The 14443-nt window shown below is 43.9% G+C and overlaps 1 protein-coding gene across 6 annotated transcripts in view; it reads right to left on the reverse strand.

The window, feature by feature from the left end:
• KCTD15 (potassium channel tetramerization domain containing 15) overlaps nt 1-14443 on the reverse strand; it is a 195033-nt gene that overhangs the window by 4266 nt on the left and 176324 nt on the right. For all 6 annotated transcript variants that reach the window (XM_072346144.1, XM_072346150.1, XM_072346149.1 and 3 more), the window contains 2 exons: nt 11442-11586; nt 5235-5540 (listed from right to left, as the gene is read on the reverse strand). In XM_072346144.1, the coding sequence (XP_072202245.1) occupies nt 5235-5540; nt 11442-11586 (451 nt within the window). The remainder of the gene's footprint in view (nt 1-5234; nt 5541-11441; nt 11587-14443) is intronic.

A 14443-nucleotide genomic window follows, 5' to 3' on the forward strand; every position in this document is an offset into this window, starting at 1 on the left:
CAGATAAGGGCTGAAAGCATTTGCAAGCTCTTCTTTAGGAGATGAAAAGGTTTTAGGAATCTGAGTGACACTTGCACCAGACCTTCATGGAAATCGCAGCTGTGATTTTCCCTTGCTGGAAGGGAGTGCTGCTTCTAGCAAAGCACGGCAAAGACAGGATGTGGAGCCAAGACATGGACAATAAGGAGACATTCTGGCCCAAGAAAGAGGTTAATTTGTATTGCCCAAATATATATTTTCTCTTTCTCCTTCTAGAGAAAAGTTGGTGCAATTTAGATGCATGAATTTAAGGAACCCAGAGGCAACTTTAATTTCTGAGACTGTCACACAGCACATTACCGCAGGATATACTGATCTTGGCAGTGTGACGGGGGCTTTGTTTTCACATGGGTGAGCATGTTGATATACAGTTTCCCAGCAGAGCAGGAAGCACACAGACTCTTTGCAGCATTAGGTGAGAGTGGCTGCCAGATCCACCTTGGGCAGATCTGCAGTGTAAGGTCCACTGGAGGAGATGTCGTGCTCCCTCCCTCCCACTGGCAGCTCACCTGAGCCCAGGGCAGTAGCAGTGTCTCCAAAAGTGACATCGCAGCATGACAAAAGACACTTAGACACCCTTTAGTGCACGAGAGACTCCCACCTATTACAGGGGGTCGGAGGGTTGGCAGGGCTCATTACATACAGCAGAGCTGAACCAGGCCTACAAGTAAAGATTGGCTCAGAAACAGGAGTATTCACACCCACATGCGCAGTCTCCATCCATTACTCCTCCAGCCAAGCCTTTACCAGAGGCCATGGCACTGTGAGCACTAAGCCAAATTACCACGTAGGCTACTAACACTAATGATACTCCAGCACATAAGTGAAAAATCAGAACTGGGTCTGAAATTTGTACCACTCAGTGCACTAACTGATCCGCATTTATTTTACAGGCAGGAAAAGTGGCAACATGATTTTCTCTGTGGAAAAATGTCACAGAGAAGCCTCCTGCACTGCTCTGGGTGACAGCCCCGCCGTGGTGCTGCTTCCGCCGCGCCATCACATGGATCCACCACACTGCCAAGTGAACCTGGCCATTCCCTAAGCCTGACAAACGCAGTAATGACCCTCATGTGACTCTGCCACCAACAGCTCCAGGGACTCCGTTAAAAACCTGGCCACTCAATTTAGGTAAGTGTCTCAGCAATATCCCCCACATCAGGACACAACTTGTGCGCTTTCATGGGTTTGCTGCAGAGATAATTTGATTTCTTTTTAGTATCACCATGAGTGACACTGTGAAGCACTTCAATACCTACTACAGTGGTACCTCAGTCTTAATGGTTCAAGGCCTGAGCTAATTGCTTACAGAGGTACTAAAAATAGTGCCATGTTTGCACACCAGACCTCTGCCCTCACCCCTACACACAAACCCACGTGAGGCCAAGGTGACCATCCCTTCTTTGCTTGCCATGCAGAATCTGCTCAAAATCAGCTTGCCCTGAGGAGCTCAGCCTGGCCTTGGGACGAAGTGCCTTATGAGCTCAGGAAGTTGTGCCAACCAGATATTTTCCCTGAAAGTTGTAGAAATCAAAGTGCAAAAAGCATCCCAGTGTACAGAAGGAAAAGAGGAGCCAGAGAGGTTAAAAGAAGGGAGGAGTAAAAAAAAAAGTAAAAAAAAACCCAGTAGAAGCTTACCCCTGTCATTTGTCTGGGCTGTACACAGCCTTTAGGGCAGAAGTGACGTAACACACACGTCCCAGCATAGTTTTACTAACACTTGTTCCTGCTCAGAGAAGGCAGGAGTTTGCTAGAGAAGGAGGAATAAAACGTCACCAAGCTGTTTCACAGGCTGGCATGTGCTTTGACTTTGTGTCCCTGTTCTTAACCCAAGCAAGCAGGCAAGAAGAGGACAAGAGGCAGCTCAGCTACAGGAAAGGAGGCTTCTTCCATTTAACTGGGCAGAGAAACAGAGGATTGACAGGTAAAATTTCAGAGAGAGATGTGACTTCAAAACCTTGCTAAAAACTTTTAAAAATCAATTTGGTTGTAAGACAAAACAAGCACTGGGGTGCCCTTGGCTTGCCTCAGTCCAAAGCAAAGGAAGGCTGCATGTTAACACGGGGCTTTTGTTTCCTGAGCCAGCTGTGTGCTAACACACAATCCAGGTAGGCATTGTAGGCATTACACCCTTAGAGCACCGCATGCAGAACAAAGCGATTCGTTTTTGCTCCCCTTGCGCTCCAAGGACTGGGCTGCAGGCTACCATGGAGGGTTAGAAAGCGTGGGATCATCAATTTTCTGGGCAAGAAACAAAACCAGTCAAATCCTGTAAACAATGCTGTGAATGTTTAAATGCAGCAGAGTTCTAAGGATAACTCGAATGAGGTTGTGCTCAGTTCTATGGAGAAAGTCTCCCAAGGGCTGTTTTCCATGTGCCCCGAGCATTTGTTTGTGTGCACCAATGCATGCATGAGACTAAATGGCATGTTGAACACGAACAGATTTAAATTCCATTTAGTGAACTTGGCCCTGTGTGCATTACTTTTTTGAAGGTAATAGACAGATGGAGGGAAACCAGTAAGTGCCTGTAAATAAAATCTGAGCTACTTTCCTATAAATCTCCCAAAAGAATATGCCAAAAAGTAAATGAGTATCAGCTGTGGCTCTCCTACATACAAGGAGTCAGGCACACAATATTGAATAGAGGATTTGTGCTAAGATTTAATATACTCTGTCTCCCGGTACTCTGAGCACAAGAAGATGCAGGCTCTGATTTTGTTGGAAAGTTTTCCAGATAAAAACATGACATTTTCACTTCCTGCATTTTGTTTACATTTTGCAGAATACTAAAAGAATGCGGTCCTGATTGTGAAGGCTCAGTGCTTAACACAGATACGCGTCAGAGGATTCCTTCTAAGGTAGGCTCATGGATCTCACCAGCATCTGTTGTGAGGTGTTGAAAAAAGCAGTCTCAGTCTTAAGAAAATGATACCAATATGTGATTACAAGTGGGCATTAAATAAGAGCTGCTGTTTTCTGGTTGCCACCACCTACTCAGTGTTGAGGTTCTGTGTTTTATATGCACAGCTCCTGACAGAAAGCACTGAATGGAAATCTTTTTAAAAGAGCTGAAGGATTTATAAATGTTGCAGCTGTGCTACCAAATACGTTAAGCAGGACAGAAGGGGACAAAAGTGATGCATCTCAGCAAAGAGCAGGCAGATTTATCACAGCACTCTGATATTCTCTGAATGTGCTTCTGCTCCACCAGCCACTGCACCTTATAACTGACCTCCCTTAACTCCTCGCTGTTTACTCCACCATACTTCCATCTTCTGACTCCATATCGTTTTGTCAAAAAAGACTGGGAAGTGGAAGGGTAGTGCCTGTGTGCTGATGAGTGTCCATCACAGTCAATGATAATTAGCCGCCTATCTCGTCAGGCTTTTGTCTCAATAATGCATCGTTTTCAAGAAAGTGCTTGAAAACACTCTTAATTATACAGTAAAATGATGTAATTGAATACAATTGTATAGACTGTAGACTCTCTGATATAGAAATTTTCTTTCATAAAATCAACCTACAAAATGACCTGATTTTGACTGAATTCAAAACACAATCCAGTAGTAATAATTGGCATTCAGCTTTTATTGCAGATAGTAATAAAAGCATGCCACTTAATAGAGCCAAGTGTGAGCCTTGGCTGCTCGCTGTGCTGCACCCATCAGTGACCCTTTATTGTTTCAGTTACTCTGATTTCTTGAATGCCCCTGACCATACTGCACAAACAGAGTGTGGCTGAAGCACAAACATGCTTCTCTACCCACTCACCTTAGCTGAACTGCAGCTGCTCCCCTCTCCAGCTCAGTGGTGAATTCATCGCTATTCCCACTGCTAGAAAATGGATCTGTCTCTGACCCACCTCCAGCCTTCTATTTTTGGGGCAGCCCACTCCAACCCTTGCTGAATGTGAAACTGCTAAGGACTGTGCAAAATTAACCGCAGGCAATGGACTGTTAAGTTCAACTAAATAAAACACTTGGAAGTCTTAAACTAAGAATCACACAAATCACTGCTTTTTAGAATGCTTTCAGATGAAAGCTTCTGTTACCATACTGTTCTTACCAGACAGCGTCCAATGGTTTCAGTGGAGAGAGTCTCAACTTGCTGCATGCTGACAGCACTGGTAAGCAAGTGCTCTAACTTCTTCTAACTGCTTTGTTACTGTGCCTCCATCCTGAGCCTGTCTGGCCAGCCTGTCTCACAGGCCAGCTCTGCTGTGGATATTTGCCCATAGGGAAGTTTATCAAGACCACTGAGGCGTTTCCCACAGCCCAGCCAGCACCTCTGGTGACGGTGGCTTTGGAAATGTGCTCCTTTAGGTTGATTTCGATTTCCATAATGATACTCTTTCTAGCATAATTTAAAGGCATACATGCAAAAACCAAGAGCTCTGTGTTTTCCCATGGTAATTAAGGAGTAAGTTAACAGCATCATCAACGCTGTTCCTTCTCCTCAGCCCAAGGACAGCTACAGCAGAGCTCTGGCCACAGTGCTGGTGATGCCTTGTGAAGTGGCATTTCTTGCCCAGAAGGCTGCTGCCCAGACACAAACCACCTATTTATTTCCGCTACCACCCACCTATCTGTCCAGTTATCTTCTTTTGTTTCATATGTTTAATTTTGAACCTAATGTCAAAACTCTGAGCACAAAATGAAATACATTTTGTTTAAAATACTCTGGGCGATTTTTATAGAACATCCTTTTGAAAAAAAAAAAGTGCAGAGATCAATTTTTTTAAGTCCATCCCGCAGGCGCCATCATTTAATTATGAGTGAGACATAAATTATGCATTTACACATTGTTGCATTTTCTATAAAATGGTGTGGAGATTTTTTTTTGTAGTTTTTGGAACTCTCTCTTTCTTCCCGAGGGCACTTTGGAGGGAAAAAAAACCTGCTGCAGGCCATACATTGATGAAAAAATTAGCATTTATCAGTATAACACCATTCTGAGACCAGCATGGCACTAACATACACAAAATCTAAATCTATTTTTCTGCTTAGACTTAGGAAAACCTGAAAGACTGTGATCTCACCAGGCAGAAAATGTCTCCTTGCAGTATAAGCACTAAAGGTAATTGGGCAGAAGCAAATAATTTGCATATAATTGAACACGGAATAATACAAAAAAAAAAAAAAGAAGAAGAAGAAAAAAAGCATCTAGATGAGCCAGCACTAAAAGGCCGTTACCTGCACTGAGTTCAACCGGCAGTATCCGTTCAAAGGAAACCTAATAACGTGGGTAGGGTCTTGGTTCCAGCCTGCGTTTACAGAGTTGCACATGACGTCCCCCGTCTCAGGGAAGATCTCTTCTATCAAAGCTTTCTCCCCACTCAGTGCAATTCTTTCCCCCAGATCTGGAGTCACTCTTACAACCAAGCAGTCACAAGGCTGGAAATGTTTCCTTTGTTCTTTCTCTTGTTTCCATCGCTCAAGTTCCTTAATCATTGGCTGCAGCTGGTAATACTTTGCTTCTTCATATAAAAGATTAAAGTCCTGAGAGGAAAAAAAAAAAAAGGAGAGAGAAACTAGAAATGCTTATAGTTCTCTTTTAAAAATGAGCATTGTTCCTGTCTGACCTACTTAAGCTTATGTATTGTCAGCAAGAGTGCAAAGGCAACAGGTCAGGTTTCCCATATTTTGTCATCTTTACACCTACACAGAAAACCACAGTGTGTTAGTGATGAATTTATTTGAGCTGACCATGAAGTTCCCATTGCACTGAATTATTCTTTCATTTATTATCCCACAAGCTCAATGCAAGGCTTTACTTTTGGATTAAGAAATCAGAATAACTGGTTGCAATAAGTAAAGAATACTGACTTAAGAGAAGTTGACTCGAGCCCTGATCTTCACTCTTGACCTTGGATATTCCCTTCTGATCTTACGACAGTAGATCTGGGATTGTGCTGTCATCCCTCACATATGTGTTACAAGATAGAGATGGCAGTTCAGCTTCTCACTTCTCACCTGGTTTTGCCACATTTGAAATGAAGTTGCGGAAGCGGAGCTGCTCCTTGCATGATTATTCAAGCACACTTTGGAACCCAGCAAAGTACGCGGCTGTAGTGACCACCCAGTAGCTGAGAGCTCAGCTGTGTTCATTCCAACAACTTGAAAGAACGGGCTCCTTTCAGCCAGCTGTCCATAACCCAGCAGGGACATTCAGGCAACTCACATTCCCAATTTGATACAATTCCCAGTTAATTGAGATGTCATCTGCATATGCTCATTAATAACTTTTCATCAGATTTCAAACGGATCTTCCCGTCTCAGCTTGAATGCATGGGAATATAGCGGGAAATGGGCACCAAATTTGCACAAGGAAATAACTGCAACACTACCACAGAACCCAAAGAAGAAAGATAATCAAAAACCATTGAATGTACAACACAAAAAGGTGCAACTTCTCACAGCATCATGGAATTAACCTGTAAAACCTGCTGCTGCAAGGAATTGCTGCTGAACCAAAGCAGTCAGCTGTGCTGGAATTTGGCACCATAGAGCCACTGCCAGTAGTGATGAGGTGCTTCTTCACCTCAGGACTGCCTTCAGCCTGGAGATACGTGAACATTAACAGTGACACGAGCAAGGTTATTGCATTACAGAAGGGACATCTGATCCTTTGCATCTCTTTGATGTCTGTTAGGGCTGGGTCAATATGCACACCACTAATGGAGAAAAAGGGACTGGAGAAGGTGCAGAGAGAAAAGAGTGATAGGAGCGAATGTGAGGAAATGGGGGCAACAAACACTTGAGAAGGATCCAGAAGATGAAAAGCAACAGGAAGATTAAAGAAGAAATGCTGTACATAAGCTGGAGGTAGCATCCGGCCTGCCAAAGAGCTGCCACCACCTGGTGTCAGGTAGGAGCGTGCCAACTCCAGTGCCTCATCCCCTGCAGTGCTGGCCCAGGAGTCAATCAGGGCTGAAGACAACTGGTGTCTTTCCTACACATCAATGGAAGGTATTTTTTTCCCCCCAGATCAGCATGCTTTGCTGAGACATTACTGTTTTTCTCTCCCCACCTGTGAAGCTATCTGGTTACTGCATGTGGGATCAGTTTAAATCTATAGGGATTAGTGGTTTAAATTAAAAACAAAATACAACTTCTACCCCAAACTTTCTGAAATCTTCATGCAGGACACCAGAAGAAAACAATCCCCCATGCACCTGTTTGTTACAGAGGTGTGGCAAATGTTTGCTGTGAATCTGTTGGCCCCATACACCCATGCTATAGAGTTAGCAGGGGCACGGAGCACTCACAAGTCAATGGAAAGTTTTCCACTGTTTTCAGTAAGTTGCACAAATCTGGTTTTGCAGTTTGTGTTCATGGCTACTATAAAATAATGCTGTTTGTTAGGAATTGACTGTGTGCTAGTAGAACACAACATTAAAAGCTATAAGAGGTGGTATAGCCTTGTCCATTTTTGAAAGCAAACAGAGGTATGGCGCTCCTAAGACTCAACACACTGCTAATGCACTCTCTTCTCATGCAGGTTTTATAAACCAGCCATAGAAGTGTGCAGCTGTGACTGGACCAGCAGTGATGCCCAGCTCTGCACTGCCTTCGCAGCACACTCAGGATGCTCAGGTAACACTGACTTTCCACCCTCACGCTGTAGATGTAAAATCATATCCTGATGATTTGCAAATGTTTAACAAAATATCAAGTACAAGAATTTAACCACAAGGGACCCCTGCCAAGGAGGTGCCACAGGAGCTGCGAGAAAAATTTCTCCATGCTGTTTGTTTGGATAAGTTACCGAAGGCAGATGCAAACACGAATCTTCTCAGACCTATCAAAAGAAGGCAGATTTCACTGTAAGAGGAACAGGAGTAGCTACAGGGTGTTAACTGCCTAGTGCATTGGCAAAGTGTACTCTGTTTCATTGAAACCCAGCCTCGGAGCAGCTTGGTGTGGCTTCTGTTCCAGGTGTATGATGATAAATACATATATGTACTGCACCCTCTCTCTCTCATGGAAACTCCATTTTTTGCTGGGCAGCTGGCAGCATCTCAGGTCAGATATGGTGTGGGATCCAGGAGCTCCTTGTCCTGCAGGACAAGGTCTCCCATCCCTGAGTCCCTGCTAGCAATGGTGGGGCTAATGTGAACCCTCAAGCCTTCAACTTCTTGTGGCTGCAGTAGGAATTAGTGGGCAGGTTCTGTGCTGTCACCCAGAAAAGGGAGCAGGCAGCCAGCTGGGATGAAACACATCTCGCATGAACCTGGTGCTGTTCTCTCAATAGTAAAGGGTTTATGTACTTGAGTACATAAGATTGACTCCTGAACAGGCTTTCTACCCATTTTTTCTTGTTATTTTTTGTTTCTACAACAAAACAGTCATTCTGACTCAACGTTTCTTTTATAATTCAGTGCCATGAAGATCTGACTCCTGAACATGAGAGCAAGTTGCTCACTTCTGCTGCGATGAATGCACCATTTGCTAAGGTCAGTGTGAAAGCACTTAGAAATAGATGTAGGCATACAAATTTTAAGACTGTATAATATAAAGCAGATGCCACCTAGCCCTATGGGTAACCTCAGTAAATGTCCTCTGCATTTGTGCTCCTCTCCTCCTTGACATCAAATGATGATGTATATATTGCCTGTATCTATTTTTGTTGGAAGATGTCTAAGCAGGGAATGACAAATAAGTAGGTACAATGGGCAGTGTAGTCCTGGTTTTGCATGTAGAGGTATTCTGTGATTGAAGGGGAGAATGCTGATCATAATTGCCATGGGGAATCAAGGCAGATATTGGGTTCTGGATGAAGGTTAGCTCCTGTGCTAGCCACCCACTAGCCCTGCAGTGTGGCAGACCCAGGGTGCAGGCCCAACACTTGAGGACATGTGTCACTTAAGGTGGAATGGCTCCATGCATAGGACTCTGACAAGAGCAGAAGGGAGCTGTAAGCCATTGCCTTGCTCAGCAGACACTGCAAAGCAGAACCAAGCCGAGAGCTCATGGTAATTTCTCAGCATACTTCATGTGGTTAAAATCCCCCAAGCCCAGGAAAATTATATGAACTATTAGAATGTTGCTTTCAGCAGGGAGACCTGTCAGATTCTAAACACTTTCAAGTTCTGGCTTATTAGTAGTTGGAAGAGTAATTAATATTCACTGTAAACACACCAGTCAGACTTGATAATAAAGAATCACTAGCCTAGGAACACATACCCCACTTTCTCTGCATTTCAGTGTTAACTTAGTCTGAAAACAACGCTTAAACAGCAAACACTGCGAGGTTGGTGTGGTACTAACATTCCAAACTTTGCAAAATAACCATCTGAGCAGCAATTCAAGTTGAAAAGCAACTTGGCTAAACCTTGAGGCTAATAAACTGCTTGATTAAATTAAGGGGTAAAAACTAATAAATATTCAAAACACTTGATAATGCTTTGTTTGACATAAAGAACAGTTAATGCAAGTCTCACTGGAAAAACTGTCAGGTTTTATACCTTAAATAGAGTTTTGCATTTAGAAACACCGAGTGATTCCATTTGCTGCCTTTGATTATTGTCTTCTGTCACTTTAATCATGCTGGTAAAATTACACGATTTCTGTGAAGTCAAATCCGTTTACAATGCAGTTTTAATACAGCTTTGCAATGCATTCTTCTATGCATTTTTATTTAGTTACTCCCTACCTAGCAATACTTTGCTTTGTTCTTGAGCCCTCATTAGCCTGGGGTTTGCTCTAAAGCTCTCTCAGGGAGGAACCAAATAAAGTACAGTTAACCCTATGCAAAGAGATGGTCTGGAACAACGGACTGAGTTGGGCACAGCGCCGGCTCTCCCAGGTCTCTCCCAGCCCTGCCAGCGGCTCTCTGTGCAGGCAAGTCCTTGGCATCCTCTGACACTCTCCCCTCGAGGCTCTTACTGAATCCTGCTGGTTTTGTTTCACAGCACCTCTGAAATCCATCCTCTTGGCTGCTGGTCGAGGCCATAATCAGGGTGAACTAGATCTCTTCTACATTCCCTTCTCTGTCTCTCTTTGGCCATCAGATTGTCCAAAACACTACTGATAAAGCACCTCTCTGAGGCTGTATCAGTACCACATCCTCTTTAATTGTTCCTTCTTGCACCCCACAGGTCTTTAGCTTCAATCCTACCCACACATTTGTTCTCATCTCTCTTGTCTTGCATCCGCCCCTTCATGCTCTGCCGCTCCCCACATCACAGCATCCTGTGCCACGGTGCAGCCGCCCTGGCCTGCCAGCCACTCCCACAGAGCCCAGTGCTCAGACAGCCCCATAGGGCTGGGCCTTCAGTCCTGCCTGGGAATGCCAAAACTTCTGCTTGGCCTTGGCGCAGGAGGTGTGCATCCACTGCGCTGTGTGTCTGCTCAGTGTCAGCTGTAAGTGCTGAGATGCTGGTATCAAATACAAGTACACTCGTGATTTAAGAAAAAATGTCTGAGGACCCGTTTGCAGCAAGAGGATCAGCTGTATGCTGCAGTAACTATACACTTAGTATGACTCAGGAAGGCCTGACTAAATTACCTTGCCTACCCAGTCCAACATGAAAAATGAAATCTTACTACCAAGCACGGGAACTTTCCTTTCTAGTAACACTCAGTGTCCTCTAAGGCTGAGCGGGTCCCCATTAGCATCCCAATTTATTCATCATTTCATCCTGGAGTAAGCTCTTTTGTTGAATCTTGTCATCTAGTTTGGATAGTTTTGTCTTCTAATTTTCATACATAAGGATGACAGTGTTGCAAGTTTCATAAGCACAAAGCCAAATAAACAACACTAGGAGGAGAGGGTTTCAACAATCAGGATTTACAAAGCAATTTGCTGTCATTATTTCATAGAAAACATGTATTATTGCTCCTTAAAAGTCCCTCAATAAATTCTCTTTCCCACGAATATTCTGACATTCATACATTGTGTAAAAGAGCACTTATTGAAATCAAAGTATCTGAACTGGATATATCTAGCAGAAATCCTCATGGATTTGTTTAAGGGTGTTTCTTTTTCATACCAACAAGAAAAAGATTTATACCATCTAATTACTCTAAGTATCAAATTTAAAACATTTCTACCAGATTCTGAACATTAAACCTTGGTGAGTGCTAGTTGCTGGTGTTGATTCTTAATTGTTGTTATACTCCAATAAATAAGCTAAAAATGTGAGAAAATACAATTAGTTTAGAAAAACTGATTTAGCTGTAAGCTTCATCGTTTAACTTTTTATGGTATCCATGACAACCATTGGTCCATTTATTAAATAATAGCATCCCTAGCGTAATACACAAGTACTAAAAATCCCAACAATAAACAGCAACATTTAGCTAAGTGTGTTTAGGTCAAGCACACAAACCAACCTCCTCCAAAACAAATGACAAAATGGGGGAAAAAAATAGATTGCAGACTATAGCTTTCCTTACCTTGAAGTCTTCTGGGAGCAGTAGCTTAGATGTCCTTAGGAAGCTTAATATATATCTGAAAATTTCACCATCTCGATCAATGAAATAATGTTGTTTTAAACTGTCCAAGACAATAGGCTCCGTGCCATTAAACAGACGACTTATTCTGAAAAAAAAAAGAAAAGAAAAAGAAATGGGCAAGAGAGACAAAATCTCATTCCCCCCTCTGGGTGTAAAAAACATCCACTCAATATAGCTGTATCAATTCAATGTGCATAAGGTAATGCGGTGTCTTCATTTGGTGACAAATGCAAACAAACGTAGGAGGATAGACGCCTTGGATGTGTGCACACACACACGCATGAAGTGCCCGTTGGCAACTGCTCCTAGCACAGAGCTCAAACTGCTCTGAATCAGCGCTGCAATTTAGGCTCAGAGCCCCAGCAAGGGAAGTGCCTATGAAATTCTCAGCCTGTGGCTGGCAGGATAATCTCTGGAAGAACATATTATTGGATAAGTTATATACCCCTGTTCACGGGTACCACTCATGCAGTACTGGGATGCCACTCACAGATGAGCTCCTGGATGCGAGCTTTCTCACCAGCTGTGCTGCCATTTTGGTCAACACCATCAAAGCTCTTCCACATGAGAGGGGAGGGTGCCTATGCATTGTCACGAGCTGTACAGACACCTTGCTGCTGAATGTTTTGGCAAACCAGCAGCAAGGGTCCATACAGCCCCAGCAGTGCCCTACATACTGGCTTCTGTTGGGAGAACAAAACCTGCCAAACCCTTCCTGAGCAAAGGCAAGGGGTGAGGCCTGAGAGTACAGGTCCAGCTGGGTAGGTGTAATCCAAACCAAACACTGCATCTGCTGCATTGTGTAAGTTTTCTCCATGTCCTCCTGATAGTACGCTCTGCACCACACAGGCTGGGTGATTGCTGGGCTGCACTTCCTCTTGCCTCTCCTCTCCAAATGTCTGGCTTCTTTCAGAAGGCTTTGTCTTCCCATGAGAAATAACCCAGCTGAATATATGTTCTTGAAAGGAAAATCACAGGAGACAGACAGCAACGACCTATTAAGTAATTGAGTCCATCTCTCTGACAGTGCAGCATTGTTCCCAACTGCAGAATGTCTCGTGTTTCAAAGTCAAGTCTTCAATAACCCTGCCAGTGAGGACTCCACCATTTCCCAGTGAGACTATTCCACAGCCCGCTAGATTTCACTGTCGAGCGCCATCCCTTAGGCTCGGCTGTGCAATCCACCAGTATCCCCCACTGCCACCAGGGAAGGGCATTTCCCTGCCGTGGAAAGAAGCCCACCCAGCCACTGTGCGAGGCAATGGCCAGCACTGCCAGTGAGCTCAGCAGCTGCAGCCCGGCTGCTCCTGCTCTCCAGCCCCACAGAGAGGGCCTGGGGCATGGCTGGGATGGGGAGTAGCAACCCATGTGCTCACAGCAGTGCAGATGCTTGCAGCTGCGTGTTTTGAATTGTGGGGTCTTTGTGGGTGAAATTTGTTCTCTGCAGCTGCCCCTCAGCCTGGTCTTCCAACTTTCTGAAGTAGTTACAAATATAATTAACATGCCATTAATTTCCAGATAAACTGTGGAGATAACAAGTTAGCGATTCCCTACTGAACTCAGGTAAGAACCCTTCTCCACTCTCACATAAGCTCCAGGTTTTCCTGTCTGCTCTCATTCCCTCACATCTGTGCTAGCATTCAGCTACTCTGAGTTACTTAGAATAATCAAATGCTTCCCTAAACCCTAATCATAATATATTTACTGTCTTTCTCCAACCTCTAACTTTCTAACTGTATCAGAAAAATCCAACTCGCACTGCAACATTTAATTTATGTAATCCCAAGGTTCGGCAAGTCTCCAGTAATTCATTATTTTCATTTTCATTGTTATTTGAGGGTCTATTTGCTTGAGACAGCTAAATATATTGCTTGGTGCAGAGCTAAATTTCAGCCCAGGAACCAGACAGTTCATTTATGTCCTTAGACATGCACAGAGCCTGGGTGCTGTTTTGGGTTAGCCTGAAAGCCGATAGAGTAACTCAGTGTTTCAGTACAAGACATCCATTATTTGTGTGGCTACCAAAAGTTTTGAGAACTCATCTTTCCCACTTAACTCCCTAAACAAGCTGGGTTGTGGCTTAAACCTCCTCCTACTGCAGCCCGTCTTCTGTGAAGTCTGTAAAAGCGAAGCAATGGCTGTTGTTCAGCTCCTTGGTGCATGTGGGGGAAGGTCTGCCAACAAAGAAAGGATGCAGGGAAGACAGGATACAAAATGCTAATGGGCTGCTCTTTAATGTAGTGAAGCTTTTTTTTTTTTTGTAATGAAAACAAAACACGAATTTTGAGGCCTTTGTAGAGTGCCTTGAGCTGTATTTCTTCACCAGCAAAATTACTGCTGGGGAAAGAAACTTGCAGAGTGTTGAAAGACTTAACTGCCACCCCAAAAACACAGTGATGAATAGTTTGAGGATTTATTTGACATTTTAGGGGTCTGTTGTGTTCCAAGAACAAGCTTCGCTGCAGCCTTCTGTAATGCTGCGTGTGGAAAGTGATCCTGCTTCTCCTGCCTCATCAGCACAAGCTGTACCTGCAAAAAGCCTATCAGAAAATGCAGTTCTGCAAGAACACAAAATGGACCCAAATGACAGCTTCCAGAAGCAGCTTTGGTGCACTGGCTTTACTTCTGATAAGCGAAGCTGTAGAAGCACAATGACCAACAGCTCTGCTACCAGATGCACTCAGCAACCAGCTCTTAGGTTGCACAGCACACACTACTGTGTGCAGATGTGGGAGCTTGCTGCAGCTCTCAGATTTAGCAGAGGGTTGTTAGGGTACAGACTGTGGTTGGACCTGATGATCTTTAAGGCCTTTTCCAACCTGAGTAATTCTATAATTCTATGATTGGAGAGTGGTCACTCCAAAATGTTTGCTTTATGAGCAGCCCTGCTGCCTAATGCATCATTTTCCGGAGGAGCCACTTGCTTATAGCACATGGGAATG

Source organism: Excalfactoria chinensis, chromosome 11, assembly GCF_039878825.1.
Source record: "Excalfactoria chinensis isolate bCotChi1 chromosome 11, bCotChi1.hap2, whole genome shotgun sequence".
NCBI lineage: Eukaryota > Metazoa > Chordata > Aves > Galliformes > Phasianidae > Excalfactoria > Excalfactoria chinensis.